Source organism: Saccopteryx bilineata, chromosome 2 (genome assembly GCF_036850765.1).
Source record: "Saccopteryx bilineata isolate mSacBil1 chromosome 2, mSacBil1_pri_phased_curated, whole genome shotgun sequence".
Taxonomy (NCBI): Eukaryota; Metazoa; Chordata; class Mammalia; order Chiroptera; family Emballonuridae; genus Saccopteryx; species Saccopteryx bilineata.
In genome coordinates, this window is record NC_089491.1 from 374,541,411 (window position 1) to 374,557,662 (window position 16,252).

Genomic DNA, 16,252 nt, shown 5'->3' on the forward strand with positions numbered 1-16,252 from the left:
GTCCTTATCAACTGCTAATTCATACACAATATCATGGAGGAAGGAACCAAATCACACTGGACCAACCTGTCCGGCACCCATTTGTGCAAGTACACACACACACACATAACTACCATCCCAAAAGAATGGATAAAGCTTAAGCTTTCTTGTAGCATTAGGAAGTTGAGGGTCATTTAGGCAAGCTCCATTTGTGGGCTACTGAAGTCACAGGAGGAACAATTAAGTCAATAAATAGGTAGTTTATTAATCATATTAATAACAATGATGATCAGATAGTCAGGAACTGGGCCAATTTGGCAAGTATGGATGAAATGAAGGAGACCTTTTCCCCCTCCCCCCTCACGCTCATAGGTTTTGGTATCCAAATTATGTGAGTGATTCATACACACATCCATTATGAAATAGCATGGAAACAGTATCAAGATCTTTGCTAGGGATGAAAGTGCAAATTAATCTCCTGAAGTCTTAGTGGTGATTATGTCAGCTGACCATAGTAAGCAGAGAACGCCTGGTTTAGTTTTTAACACCTGAAGTCAAAGTTCACGAAAGCCAGCTAAGAATTCAACTTAAAAAGCAGTGAAGAAAAATTGCCAACACTCATAAAAACAGACACACACAGTTTGCATGCTCTGCCCCCACCTTTTCATCATCCACGCCTCAGAGTGAGACCCTGCCGTGCAACACAGCAACGAGGCAGAGAGAACCAAGGGATATAAGGAAAGGATGCAAGGCCAGGTGTCCTGGGTTTCCTGAAATCATAAGCAAAGGGGAGTTAGGTGGCAAGTATAAATAAAGGCCAACTCTATCAGAATCACCCAGTCCGCGCGGCTACCTAGAAGTGTGATTTTCAAAATACCGCATGAAGGGAGGAGAGGAAACCCTTATAAAGCTGCCGAAGCTTCCACCCGCCAGTGTATCTATTCCCTCGGAGGGCCTGGAGTCAAATCTCCACACCCCCTGGAATGTAAGACAACAGACTTTCTCCCCTCCCTACACCACCACTGAGGCCATATTCCAGACAAGAGGACACAGTTTCCAGTTTTCTGTTTCTGTTTTTAAGCAAGGTTTAATTAAACTGCATGGCATCCAGAGGAAGCAAATGTACCCAAGAATCCAACCTGAGACCAGATTATACATTTTAGAGGGGGTTGGGGGGAAAAAAATCAATGCTAATTGGGAGAGGGAACACTGTAATCAGAATATAACTCCAAAATAAATCATACAATAAATTATTTTTTTAAAAGAAACTGATCCACATGCAGACAAAGATGGACACACACATACACATTCACACTCTTCACACGTCATTCTAGTCTTTTATTCAGTGTTGACTCTGACTTTCGTGTTGGTCGTCTTGGAAATGAAGACATGATAAAAGTAGGCTTGGCCCCTCTGCCATCAGTGGAATGAGATGTAAGACAATTAGGGAACCCACTAAGATGTCAGAAACAAGAGTAGGAAGAAGGAAACAGTGGTTATCAAGGAAGATTTTAATTGCTTCAAAGAGGGAGAGAGAAAGCACAGAACTCTAACACAAGTAAAGGCACAATGAACGTGGAGTTGAATGGAACCAAACCCTTCCTTCGATTAAAGTTATCCTTTTTTTATTTTAAATATGTTTTAAAGGTGCTTGTAGTTTTGTTTCATTCTGATGCGTCCTGAAGGCAGATTTGTAATACCTTCTATTCCCTAAATTAGAGTGGCTTACAGAAAGCAACCCTGACTACATAGCCAGGGACTGATATTTAACAGGGAAAGAAACTACGACTGGAATGGGAAGAATCTAATTGCAGCTGATTGTAGGTTGGGTTTCCAGAAGGACAGGCAGCTCAGTGTGGTGCCATTGAAGGGCCTCCCACGCCCTATACTCCACCCCCAGAGCTTCACAGAAGACCCTGGAGTCACACTTCCCCCCACTCCCATAAGCACTCAGACTACAGATTATTTCAAGTGATCAGGAGAATTAAAACACACCCCAACCTGAGTTGCTCTGTAGCAAGTCTATTTACAATTTTTTCTCACCTCTCCCTGGAGGTAAATCTGGGATTCAAGTTGGGAAGCCATGGGCTGAGGGGGTGCCCCCAGTGCAATGGCCAGTGGCCCGTCTCCCTGCCTTTGCCAGCTGGGAGGACTGGGATGAACTTCTGGAGACAGCAGCTTCACACCCACTGGGTGGGGTAGCCCTGGACGCTCTCCCTGTGGACGTGGGCTGTGAAAACGATGGTGTTTTGTTGCTGGAGGAAATCCCCACAATAGAGAAAACCACACCTGGAATATCAAAGTACTTTGATCCAGGTTTGGTGACCAGAGAAGAGGGGGAAGAGGGGCATCTAGCTCATTTAAAAGTCTGGAGGCCACTGCCCTGCTTCCCAGAACGGGCGGTAAGAAACAACTACTGTATTAAGTTTTTCCCACTAGAGAAAAACATCATAAAACCAAACCCATACAAGGGCTTTTAACGCAGCTTCCTGATGCTTAGCTGGGCAATGTCTCCTCCTTCTGGGAGGGGATAAGGGGGTTAATGGGACTGGGCAACAGCCTCAACATGAGACCACCCAATCTTCCACTGAAGAGATGACACTCCCATAAGCAGATAAAAGGAGCGGTTTAAAAGGTGAGAAGTTTTAGTGCTCTTGCAGCCCACCTTAAATCTATATTACAAGCTTTTTACAACATACAAAATAGATCAATAACTATGAGGATCACACTCCCATTCTTCAATAGTAAATACATATGATAGTAAATGTTATAAACAGAAGGACGAAATAATGTATAAGGCAAAACATTTAAGTAAGTACTGTGTCACTGCCATGCACTGAAGAAAATGCATCTGACTAGATCTAGGCCCAGGCCTTTCTCATGAGGCCAAGAAAATGAAGACACATCAATACTCATGTGACACAGTCCAAATGCTGGGGAACACGAGGGGCAGCAGGTCACAGGGGAGCAAGAGATCAACCCCAGTGAGAAGCTGGGGCTTGGCTTTTACTTGTGATACTTATTTTGATGCTCTACGTTTGCAGAAAGGGGAAAAAATACACTTTGATAACATTGTACAAAAGGCATCAACTCCCATTTTAAAAATAAATGGGAAGGCTTCACAGTCCAAGTTCAGTACGCGGTCAGCATCTGCCCCGGAACTCTGCTGCAGTACCCCTGTCCTCTCGCGGTCCTCTCCACGAGCGCCCCCCTCCTAGCTCCCTGCACTTCAGGATGCCAGGGACATTGCTGGGAGATAACTAGTAAGAGATTTGAATGTGAGAATTATAATGATTAGCAAAGGCTTGATGACAGACCTAATCACTGTTTGTCCCGAGGGACAATGTGGTCCAGGGGATGACAGAGGATAGCAAACCCCACACAAGTAAACTAAGTGAGCCCTCTCTCCTCTAGCATTGGGAAGACCTTGGTTTCACCAGCACATCGTGCGCAGATCCTTTAGTCTGTGATCTAATAAACTGGAAAGGTCCCAAAGGTAGTTCAAACCTGTGATGTGTCCGGTGAAATATTTTAACTGACTGACCGCAACCACTTTGAGGAACCGCCTTGGCCTCCCTGCTCTCTCTCCAAGCTTTGGGCAGCCTCTGCCCTTGGCAAGAGCTGTAGCAAACCAAACACCTGTGTGTGGAGCCCAGGAGCCCTCTTCTGCAGTCAGATGAGACAGGGGGAAGTCCTGGCCTATCATCCAGGCTCGGCTCCTACCTAGATTGGGAACCCCCATTTTCTCTGTGTTCTCTAACTAGGACCTGGACGAAGAAACAGCATTCCGCTGGCTGCCACAGATCAACCGGGCCGAGACACGCCTCACCAAAGCTTTGTGCTTCTTGGCACAGAGGAATCCGTGACTGCACCCACCAGCTGCCTCACCCTTCTCTACTCAGCTATTAACCCCTGCAGTCCTGGAAAGGCAAGGGTGGTGGAGAAAAGACTATGAAGAGTCTATGAGCTATGAGCTCTACGAAGAGCTCCACCCTGCCCTCCTCTGTCATCGTGGAGTACCCCCAGGGGCCGAGGTTTCTGGACAGGACCCGGAGGGCCAGACAAGACTGAGGTGGACTCAAGGGCGAGGTTAGAAACAAGACCACAGCCCTATCCTCCTCTCTCACGGGAAGTTTCAGGGGTTGTGAATCCGGAATGAACAGAAGTGACTTTTCTCTCGAGGGTCTGGGTGGTGAGGGGAGGAAAAACGTCCCTCAGCCTCAGCACCCCGAGGAAGTGGGGCGGGGAGTCCCCGAGGACTCAATGGCTCCTCCTGGTCCCTGTGCACAGAGGAACTGACTAGCACTAAAAGGCTCCCCAGTTTATCACACCCTCTCTTTTTATTAGATATTTAGTGTAACTGATTAGTATTTAGTGTTTATATCCAACTCATCCCTGGAGTGAAGGTATGGGGTGATGTAAGAGCAAAACCAAAATACCCCTAAAAATAAAACAGACCCATTCCCTTCCCTTCTCCAAACTTGACCTTTAAAACAGATCACTTCTCTGCAAACTCCTTTCCTGTTTCTCTAAAAACGCCCTCCCCAGGCCTGGCCACGCCAGCCTCCTAAATGATGACGTACACTCGCCAAGCTTCCCCCCAAGTGGATAGGAGGAGGTAGGAGTACCATTCTCCACCCTGCCCCAACAATGAGTTAATTCATCACAACAAGGCACCTTTCCCCAAGAGGAAAGCAGGCGACACGGAAGCCTTTCCTCATCTGGCTAGCAGGGACTGCTAGAGGAGGGACAGTGCAGGGTTTGAGACCCTAGTCAACAGGAAGAGTCCAATCACCAGTCCAGAGACGAGATGCATAGATGGAGGTGAGCCGGGAGGACGCTGGGAGCCTAGAGGTGGCTGCACTGGAGAAACACGTTGGGAGCTCTCATGCAGGTTTCAGGGGAACGGGAGTGGCCGTCTGAGAAGAAGAGAGGGTCCATCCTTTTCCTGAGGAGCAGGACCAGGCCCGGCTTCACCTGAGAATGGGCGGCAGAGGCGGGGCTCCACGGGCAGCTGAAAAAAAATAACAATCAACACCACATGCACAAGGTCACCCATCAAACCCCTAATAACCAAACCTTCCTAAAATGAGAGACACGCTCTTTAAGCTAATCTTTGACATTTGGGGACTACCTTTTTCGTTTTTGTTTTTTATAAAGAAAATGCAGATGAGAAAAAGCAAATTTTAACCTAAGTAAGAAAAGCACACTGATTCCTTCTATGCAATTATGGAAAACCTTTCATGACTTCTCTCACCTCGGTTTGTTTTGCTAGGATATACTCTCTGGAAGTGTTTATATTCTTCTGGAGCAGGGAAGTCTTCTACTGGATGGAAAGAATACTTTGACTCAAAATCATCTATGAAAGGAACAGAATATTAATTCACATCACCCTTGCAACCCACCCTCGTGTTCCCACACACCTCTACCACTTCTGACCCTTCCCTCACTCATCTCCATCATCCTGATGTACGTGAGGGCCTGCCTTGGCCTACAGGGTTCCTGAGGACCACAACAGCATCACTACAGCGATGTGTTCGAGGCTCTCTACATTAAGAAATTCAGCCCTAGGCCCTGGCCGGTTGGCTCAGCGGTAGAGCGTCAGCCTAGCGTGCGGAGGACCCGGGTTCGATTCCCGGCCAGGGCACACAGGAGAAGCGCCCATTTGCTTCTCCAACCCTCCGCCGCACTTTCCCTCTCTGTCTCTCTCTTCCCCTCCCGCAGCCAAGGCTCCATTGGAGCAAAGATGGCCCGGGCGCTGGGGATGGCTCTGTGGCCTCTGCCCCAGGCGCTAGAGTGGCTCTGGTCGCAACATGGCGACGCCCAGGATGGGCAGAGCATCGCCCCCTGGTGGGCAGAGCGTCGCCCCTGGTGGGCGTGCCGGGTGGATCCCGGTCGGGCGCATGCGGGAGTCTGTCTGACTGTCTCTCCCTGTTTCCAGCTTCAGAAAAATGAAAAAAAAAAAAAAAAAAAAAAAAAAAAAAAGAAATTCAGCCCTGGCCAATTGGCTCAGCAGTAGAACATCAGCCCAGTGTGTGGAAGTCCCGGGTTTGACTCCCAGCCAGGGCACACAGGAGAAGCGCCCATCTGCTTCTCCACCCCTCCCCCTCTCCTTTCTCTCTGTCTCTCTCTTCTCCTCCTGTAGCCAAGGCTCCACTGGAGCAAAGTTGGCCCGGGTGCTGAGGATGGCTCTGTGGCCTCTGCCTCAGGCGCTAGAATGGCTCTGGTTGCAACAGAGCGACGCCCTAGATGGGCAGAGCATCGCCCCCTGGTGGGCATGCTGGGTGGATCCCGGTGAGGGCGCATGCCGGAGTCTGTCTTGAACCTCTCCACTTTTAACTTCGGAAAAATACAAAAAAAAAAAAATCATCTTTGAACTGTTTTTTTCAAACACTTCCACCAAAAATCAGACATGTAACAGGAAAGGAACACAGCTGTCTGCACAGGAAGAGAAAAAATATAGTTTTTTCACCCAGTCATCTTAGAGACTATCACCATGGGAAACTAACTGAACTGAATCCACAAACTGATGGAAATTAACCTAAAATGGGAATATTTATCACCAACTAGTGAGAGGTCTGACCAGATCATTCCTTTTTGGCCCAGGTTACCCGCATTTAGCGCTGAGACACAGTTGGGATAGCCATCTCATGGCCCCTCTACAAGAAGGCTCAAATATTCTATGGGTGTGACTTGATGACATTCCAGAGGACTTAGCGTCAAAGCAAAAACCCTGGTCCACTTAATCAGAACACACTAGAACAAGGACAGAGAAGAGCCGACCATTAGTGAATCCCGAGTGTTAGGGCCGAAAGGGATGCAGCTCTTGCCAGGAGTCCTCAGCAGAGGGTCTATGATACCTGGATAGCTTTGCTTGGGCTCCACCCCAGACCTGACGAGTTAGCAGAGGGCACACCCCTCCTCTCCCTGGAGCATGCCAGTGCTTCCCCACCTCTCCCCCAGGCGTGTTCTCTCCACCTTTCTTTTCCTAAGTTCCAAGGGCCCTTCTTTTGCCCGTGTAACTTGTTTCTGAGCCCAGGCAGCCCAGTTGGCTCACTTTTTTTTTTCCTTTTTTTTTAGAGAGAGAGAGAGAGAGAGAAAGAGATAGACAGGAAGAGAGAGATGAGAAGCATCAACTCATAGTTGCTTCACTTTAGTTGTTCACTGATTGCTTCTCATATGTGCAGTGATGGGGGACACGGAGGGGTCCTGGCCTCAAGCCGAGCCAGTGACCCCTTGCTCAAGCCGGAGACCTTGCGCTCAAGCCAGCAACCACAGGATCATATTGATAATCCCACACTCAAGCTGCTGAGCCTGTGCTCAAGCCGGATAAGGCTGTGTACACTCAAGCCAGCGACCTCAGGGTCGCTGGGTCCTCGGCATTCCAGGTCGAGGCACTCTGTCCACTGCGCTACCACCAGTCAGGCCTGGCTAACCTTTTATATCTCTGCGACTTTCTAAATAAACTTTTGTTGTAAAAAAAAAATAAATTCTTAGATGGGGTCTAAGATTCATTGATAACCTTATACAAGTTAAAGTTAATCTGGCACACTCCTGATCTAGTCAACCTCCTATTTCCCAGATAAGGGAAGTGAGGCTCAGAAAATTGAAGAGACTTCCTTAAAGTGACCCAGCTAGCTGCTGTTTAGATTACTAGATAAATGTGTATACAGTGTGTTGTCTGTGTGTGTGGCAGTTTTATAACTTTATTCAACAATCAGTAGTTAGTTCTGATCCACATTAATTGTTTGTAAATTTTTTAAAAGTGGTGACAGGTATGTAGGTAACATATAGAGCTTGTTTGGTGAATCTTCATTCTCATTACGCCACGGGACATTCCTTATTCCTTTGACTCAGACAGCTCCGTTAAGCCCAGCGTCCATGCGTCCATCCGGAGTCCTCATCTCCTTCATGGCAAATTTCTGGATCTCTCTAAGTGCCCAAGAGGCATGCTTCTTTTTTTTTTTAATTTTTTAATTTTATTTATTCATTATAGAGAGGAGAGGGAGAGACAAAGAGAGAGAGAGACAGAGACAGAGAAGGGGGGAGGAGCTGGAAGCATCAACTCCCATATGTGCCTTGACCAGGCAAGCCCAGGGTTTCAAACCGGCGACCTCAGCATTTCCAGGTCGACACTTTATCCACTGCGCCACCACAGGTCAGGAGAGGCATGCTTCTTGAAACCCACTGTATGGATGTGCTTGTGAATGAATGACTGCTGAGGGTGTAGTCTCTGCTCACCACCTCACTGATGGCAGAATGGCCCTTTTACTTCTCGCCACCCTTCTTTGTGGGAGCCATTAATGCTGGGCTCAAGTTGGAAAGAAAGTTTGTTTTGTTTTTAAAGGGCCAGAAAGGAGCTCTCCTTCCTAGGAAAATAGGTATTTTCTGTCTGAATAATCCTGAAAAGGATAACCGTCTCTGTTTTAAAAGGTGACCACACAGATAACAATCCTTGGGGAGCAAGAGAAGGGCTTTCGAGTTATCCTGACACTGCTGACTCGACTTCAGTCTATCCCAAAGCAGCCATGCCTGAAATCTGCATAAGGAAAGGGGTGTCAATGGACAGGGCCTAGAAGTCAAAGGTCAAGTCAGGGGAGAAACCGCTGTGAACAATGGATGTCAAGTGACCGTTCCCACTGTACAATGGCCACTGGAATTAAGTCACCACAGGAACTGTGAGACAAAAACAGCTAGCTACTCACCCAAGAAGGATCGGACAGTGGTAATAGAATCTCTGTGGCCATTTCTCAAAGGTGGTGGAGGGGGAGGTGGTGGCCCAGCTGGCGTCCTTGAGGGTGGAGGTGGGGGCTTTCCTCGGCTCAGAGGTTCTGACCCATGTCGGTATGGTGGAGGGGGAGGAGGCGCATCCCTGGCACCGTCCCTGGCACCATTTCGGATCATGGGTGGTGGGGGTGGAGGAGCTGCAATTAAAATTCAAAGCAGTTAGGTTTGGCTGTAGAAGTTCTGTGAGCCTCTGAGCACCATATTAAGCACCATATTCACCCTCCTCTTTAACACCCCTGTTTCTTTAACAGCACCGCCCTTCTTCTGGATGCCAAAGTTCAGAATAAATGTGTAACCCTCTCCATTTCCCACAAGTCAGTCAAGAACTCTACCTATTCTTGATGATTTCCCCCCTGCTTTTCCATGCCTTCCTCCACAATTCTAATTCCAGACTTTCTCATATTTAGCTTCTTCTACTGCAGAAAGCCTCCCAAATGTTCTTCTTGCTTCTAGTCTCTTGCCAAACCATTCTACACACCACCAACTCACCAGTCTCCCCAAAATAACTTGCTCAAACTTTTTCAAGGATTTTGCATTCCCTATTTCATAAAGTTTCAAATTCTTAAGATTCCATCCCAACGGGGTTTCTCAAAATTATTCTCCTTTCTCAACACCGTAGCCACCACGTCAGTCAGCCTGCTCTCCTTCTCCTCCTTTCTGGATTCCTAGGCTGTCAGCTGCCCCGCTGTCATCTGTACTCCCACTGTCGCCTCTGTGTCTTTCTACCACACTACTGCATTGTATTGATTATTCATCAGGTGTGCCTCCTTCCCAATATACTGCATATTACTTAAAGTCAGAGGAGTGTCCATTTATCTAAGTTCCCAAGCTCAGCCAATGTACAGCACACGGTAGGTACTCAATCAACCTTTGCCGAATAAACCAAAGTACGTATGCTTTGCTCTTGTACTCCCTGACAATACTCAGAAATGCTATCCCTCTTCCCTTACTACCAAATCCTTCCTATCCTTTCAGGTTAAAACTGAGTTCTATCTTCTCAAGGCTTTCCTAAAGCAATCCACTCTATTCCCATCGCCCCTTCTGTGGTCTCCCAAAGCATCTACAGGTTATGTCACTTATTCTAGCACTTAGTAGTACAGACTAAACTGAATGATTTAAAAAATATGTATAGTAGGTACATCCGTGTAAGTCACATATCTCCAACAATAGTCTCATTGCCCAAAAGAGGTTGGAACACCTCTATCGGAATTACCTCCAAAACCACTTTATCAGACAGATACATAAATATTAGTATATGATGGTCACATCTCATTTCTGAGGTTGCACCAACAGTGACAAAACAATTCATACCTACATCTGACTCTGCTTTTTGACCATTTTCAAAACTCAAATTCACCCTTAAAGGACAAAACTTTGCCACTAAGTAGAAAATAACAACAAAAGCATGTTTGAAGAAATGGCAACACCACTGAAATAGGTCCTAATGTGTTTGAAGTTACATTACTTCCATGCTTTGCATTAACAATAACAGCTACTATTTATTTGGTATCCAGTATGTCCCAGGCACTGTCTTGGGTGCATTATATCCATTAAATCTTTTAAGAACTCCTGCAGCCACCCCTGCAAAGTACATGGTGTCATTCGCATTTCACAAACAAGGAAACTGGGACACAGATTATTTGTCTAAGGTCAAGATCTAATTGACCCAGCACATGTCTGCTCTTCTCACTACCCCCACCCTTCTTTTCACAACTACTGCAAATATTTTATGTATTTCTTGTTTTCATTCTGAATCTGCCCAAACTGAAGCTCTTTCAGGTCATCCTCAAAATACTTCCCTAAAACCCAGATTTCTCAAGGCCCTGAGAATTTTTATCTACTCCTAGGGCTGGACCAGGGAAAGTAAGGTAGAAAATGAGCGAGGGTCGAAAGGACAGCAGCTAGACACTGAGCAGAGAGCAGTGATTAGAGCCACCCTGGGCTGGCAGAACAGAGCAGGACCAAGAGCAACCCACGTGGCTCCCTTCAGCCCCTCCCTCGGGGACAGTCATCCCAACCAGGTTCTGCCAACTCCAATAAGTTTCTGAGCGCTTTGTCACATCCAATTTTTAAGACTTTTTGAAATGACAGAGCTGGAAGCCAAGAACCCTAAGAAACAAGCAGTGTTTTTTTTTGGTTTTGTTTTTTGTATTTTTCCGAAGCTTGAAACAGAGAGAGACAGCCAGACAGACTCCCGCATGCGCCGGACCGGGATCCACCCAGCACGCCCACCAGGGGGCGACGCTCTGCCCACCAGGGGGCGATGCTCTGCCCCTCCGGGGTGTCGCTCTGTCGCGACCAGAGCCACTCTAGCGCCTGGGGCAGAGGCCAAGGAGCCATCCCCAGCGCCCAGGCCATCCTTTGCTCCAATGGAGCCTCGCTGCGGGAGGGGAAGAGAGAGACAGAGAGGAAGGAGAGGGGGAGGGGTGGAGAAGCAGATGGGCGCTTCTCCTGTATGCCCTGGCCAGGAATCGAACCCGGGACCCCTTGCACGCCAGGCAGACGCTCTACCACTGAGCCAACCGGCCAGGGCCTAGAAACAAGTAGTTTATAAAAGAGAAAGTGTGAGGTGGAAGATGGCCTTTTGTAATTCAAGATAAACCCAATTTTGAGGAAAGCACAATGGGATCAAATCCTTTAAAAAGAAAAAGAAATCCCTTAAAAACAGTGTTTTGCTCTGCAAAGGAAAAAATTCAGAACACAAACTCTATGGACTAATAATGTGAATCTTTTTTGGTCCCTGAGCATCCTAGGAAGGGAAACTACTCTGTACTCCTTCAAATGTAAATAATTCATATAGAAACAAAAATACATTGTCATCTAATATTGTCATAATATAAATTAATAATAGAGGTAAGTCCATGAACTACCTGGAAGTCATTTGCTTAAAACCTCTAATGTTCATCAGCATACTACTGTTCATAAAGTATTTCATACGTAACTATTTATAACACCTCTGAAAGTACTGTGAACACTATTTAACAGATAAGGAAGAGTGATCTGTCCAATGTCACACAACAAATAGACTCAATACTCAAAAGATCTCTGACTAAAATATCTCAGGCCCTAGCCACTTGGCTCAGCAGTAGAGCATCAACCCAGCGTGTGGAAGTCCCAGGTTCGATTTCCGGTCAGGGCACACAGGAGAAGCACCCATCTGCTTCTCTACCCTTCTCCCCTCCTCCCTCTCTGTCTCTCTCTTTCTCTCCCGTAGCCAAGACTCCATTGGAGCAAAGTTGGTCCAGGTGCTGAGGATGGCTCCATGGCCTCCACCTCAGGTGCTAGAATGGCTCCCATAGTTGCACAGCAATGCCCCAGATGGGCCGAGGATCGCCCCCTGGTGGGCATGCCGGGTGGATCAGGTAGGGCGCATGCGGGAGTCTGTCTGCCTTCTACGCTTCTCACTTTGAAAAAATACCAAAAAAAAATCTCAATTTTAGTGTGTCAGTCTTAAGACCTGCTGCTCTGGTTACTGCCATGGGAAGCGGGCTGTGGCTTGTGAGTTGGTGAAGGTTAACGGTTAACAGACAGAACACCACCACTGATCATGTCACATAAAGAAACCACAAAGAAAAAACTGAGAAGTGGAAAGCAAGAAGTCTGCAGACATTTAAAACTACTCAGTTCAATCCACAGATATTACATTTTTCTCCATTTCTATTCCTGGATGGGCTTAGAAAGATATGAACTCTGCTCAGATAAAGGGTCTTTTAAAAAAATTCCTAAGGGAAAAAATTTTTTTAGCCCATGTCTAGTAGCTCAGTTGGTTAGAGCGTCATCCCAATGCACCAAGGTCGTAGGTTCAATATCCAGTCAGGGCACATAAAAGAATCAACTAATAACTGCATAAATAAGTGGGACAACTAATCGATGTTTCTCTCTCCCCTGCCATTCCTCTTGAAAAAAAATTAAAAATTTTAAAAATTAGGCCCTGGCCGGTTGGCTCAGCGGTGGAGCGTCGACCTGGTGTGCAGGAGTCCCGGGTTCGATTCCCCGCCAGGGCACACAGGAGAGGTGCCCATTTGCTTCTCCACCCCTCCCCCTCTCCTTCCTCTCTGTCTCTCTCTTCCCCTCCCGCAGCTGAGGCTCCACTGGAGCAAAGATGGCCGGGGCACTGGGGATGGCTCTGTGGCCTCTGCCTCAGGTGCTGAAGTGGCTCTGGACGCAACAGAGCGACGCCCCAGAGGGGCAGAGCATTGCCCCCTGGTGGGCATGCCGGGTGGATCCCGGTCGGGCGCATGCGGGAGTCTGTCTGACTGCCTCCCCGTTTCCAGCTTCGGAAAAATGAAAAAAAAAATTTTTTTTTTTAACCTAAACTTTGTACAATCAAAGGCCCCCCTAGGACTCTATTTTTATGGGTAAGGCAAGGAATATCTGGGGTCAGGAAAGCACGTTACTGTATGATAACCTTATACTTTGGACTTCCAACTCCTGGAGTACAAATATCCGCACACCTAACCAAGCATCAGCACAGGTCAGTGGGCTTTTAAATCATTCTTGTTAATTACATAACTTCTTTTCTTTTTAATTTTTCCATTGATTTCAGAGAAAGAGAAAGAGAGAAGATGGTTGGGAAGGAAGGAAGGGAGGGAGGGAGGGAGGGAGGGAGGGAGGGAGGGAGGGAGGGAGGGAGGGAGGAATGGAGAGAGAGGGGGAAATGGAGGGAGAAGGAGGGAAGGGAGAGAGAAGGAGGGAAGGGAGAGAGAGGGAGGGAGAAAAGCATTAACTCAGGGTGCTAGGACGATGCTCCATCCACTTAGCCACCCAGCCAGGGCTGGATGGCATAACTTCTTAATCAATGATCTATACCTGCAGGGACTATTTAAAATAAAAACTAAAAAGTCATTTGTGGAAAATGTGGTTCAAAAAGTCCAGTGATATAACAGGATGTAGGAGTCAAAATATCTGGGTCTAAGAAGGCCCCAGACAGCTGCTGTGGTCTCCCTCACTCTACGTTCCCTCGTGCTGTTTTGTAACAAGAATACACAACCTCACCTACCTCTTGTAGGGTTCTTCAATCCCCTTTACCCAGCTTAGAGCCATGGCCCACTGTTACAATCACTCCCTCACACACCCTTAACTCCCGTGCCTCACTCACTCACATGTGCCTAAAAAATGCTAACCTCATATACAACTCTGTTCTGACTCAGTACCTGTGAGTCAGAACGCACAGCTCCACACACACCGAGTTGATTAACCTCACTCTAAATGGATGATCCCCAGTCTTAGTGGGCCTTCCATGTTCCTGGTAATCCCAAGCACCCTTCCCTATTCCCTTCTCTCTCCCATGCTCCCAGATGACCATTTAATGCCCTTTTCTCTCTCTCCTCAAATATCCCTTTCATTCCCTCTCCTCATTCACAGAAATGACCTTGCTTCCTATGGCTGCAGGAGGGAAAGGGAAAGAAAGAGAGGGGGGGAAGGGGGAGGGGAAGAGAAGGGGGGAGAAGATGGGAGGAGAAAAGAGGGAAGGGAGGGGAAGGGAAGGGAAGGTGAAGGAGAGGAAAAGAGGAAGGGGAAGGGAAAGGGAGGGAAAGGGAGGGAAAGGGAGGGAAGGGGAGAGAAAGGGAAGGAAAGGGAGGGAAAGGGAAGGAAAGGGAGGGAAGGGGAGGGATGGGGAGGGATGGGGAGGGAAGGGGAGGAGAAGGGAAGGGAGGGAGAGGAGAGAAGAGGGGAAGGGAGAAGAGGGGAAGGGAAAAGAGGGGGAGGAAAGGAAGGGAAGGAAAAGGGAGGGGAGGAGAGGGGAGGGGAAAAGAAGGAAAGGAAAGGGAAGGGAGGGGAGGGGAAAAGAAACAGATGGTCATTTCTCCTGTGTGCCCTGACCTTGATGGAACTCGGGACTTCTACATGCCAGGTCAACACACCACCATTGAGCCAAACGGCCAGGGCCACGAACTATCTGTGTTCTTATCTAAGGCCAACCCCGTACCTGTGGATTCCATTCCTTCTTGCCTCCTCAAGGACATTACGCAAGCTTCCTCCCCACCCTCTCTACTAGACCATTCCACCAGTACTCAAACAGATTCTGAAATATCTCCCATCTTGCAAGAAATAAACAAAAACAACCTAACCCCAACCCCACAGCCTCCTCCTACAACCATTTCATTCATCTGCATAGCCGCCCACCACCCCTTTACAGAAAACTCCTTAAGGAAGTCCTATATTGTTCTCTCCAATTCCTCTCCTACTCCTGCATCTGTGAACCTATCTCAGTTAGACTTTCTCTTCCACCTTCCCTCCACCACTCCACTAATACCCAAAAAGGTCCCACGTTGTTCAGGGTCCCCCCAAATAACTCCCATGTGGCTAAAACAAATGTCATTCTCAGGTTTCAACTGACCCAGCTGTAACACTGAACACATCACTAGAAGAGATAGATGAGACAGCATATTCCTTTTACAAAACAGCACAGGGAGCCTGACCAGGCGGTGGCACAGTGGATAGAGCGTCGGACTGGGATGCCGAGGACCCAGGTTCAAGACCTCGAGGTCGCCAGCTTGAGTGTGGGCTCATCTGGTTTGAGCAAAGCTCACCAGCTTGGACCCAAGGTCGCTGGCTTGAGCAAGGAGTTACTCGATCTGCTGAAGGCCCACGGTCAAAAGCAATCAATGAACAACTAAGGTGTCGCAACGAAAAACTGATGATTGATGCTTCTCATCTCTCTCCGTTCCTGTCTGTCTGTCCCTATCTATCCCTCTCTGACTCTCTGTCTCTGTAAAAAAAACAAAAACAGAAAACAGCACAGGGAGCCACTGACAACTGTTTGGGGCCTTCTTAGCCGCAGGGACTTTGGCTCACTCAGTGTTGGAGAGTCCCCATCACTGTCTTCGTTGTCCTCCTTCCTTCCTCACTAGAGGCTCTTTCTCAGCCTCCTCTGCTTGGTATTCTTCACCTCTCTGACCTCTAATGTAGGAGGGCCCAGGACTTAGACCTCTTCTCTAGACTCTTTCCTTCAATGACTGCACCCAGCATGTGGCTTTCAATATCATTCCAATTTCTCTCTCTAGCCCAGAGCTATCCCCTGAACTTCAGAGTTTGATAGCCAATCACCAATTAATTATTATCTCTTGAAAGTCTTAACAGGCATCTCAAATCTGAATTGTCCAAAACCGAATACCTATCTTCCCCCAAACTTGCTGGGTCCTTCCCATCAGCCTGGTTTTTTATAACAGCCTCAAAAGGGTCTCCTTCTGCCACCTTTGTTCTCCTGCAGTCTGTTCTCAACACAGGAGCTGGTGACCTTTTTAAAAGGTAGTAAGTCAATGCTACTTCACTGTTCCAACCCCTCCAGTGGCTTTCAATCTCAAACAAAGTAAAACCCAAAGTCTGTACAAAGTCTCCCGTGGAAACCGAGCTTTCTGACCCCCATGTTCTGCCACTCTTCCCCTCACTCATTTAGTCCCGCCTCAGGGCCTTTGCATTTGCTGTTCTCAAAGCCTGCTTAGCTTATTCCCTTGCTGCCTGAGGTTTTTGTCAAATTGTCCCT

General features: G+C 47.5%; 1 protein-coding gene across 3 annotated transcripts in view; it reads right to left on the reverse strand.

Annotated features, from left to right (window-relative positions):
• Window positions 1-1,434: 1,434 nt before the first annotated feature.
• Window positions 1,435-16,252, reverse strand: part of WIPF2 (WAS/WASL interacting protein family member 2) — a 54,675-nt gene continuing 39,857 nt past the window's right edge. For all 3 annotated transcript variants that reach the window (XM_066263695.1, XM_066263694.1, XM_066263693.1), the window contains 3 exons: window positions 8,685-8,903; window positions 5,237-5,338; window positions 1,435-4,993 (listed from right to left, as the gene is read on the reverse strand). In XM_066263695.1, coding sequence (XP_066119792.1) covers window positions 4,953-4,993; window positions 5,237-5,338; window positions 8,685-8,903 — 362 coding nt within the window. In that variant the 3' untranslated portion in view covers window positions 1,435-4,952. The remainder of the gene's footprint in view (window positions 4,994-5,236; window positions 5,339-8,684; window positions 8,904-16,252) is intronic.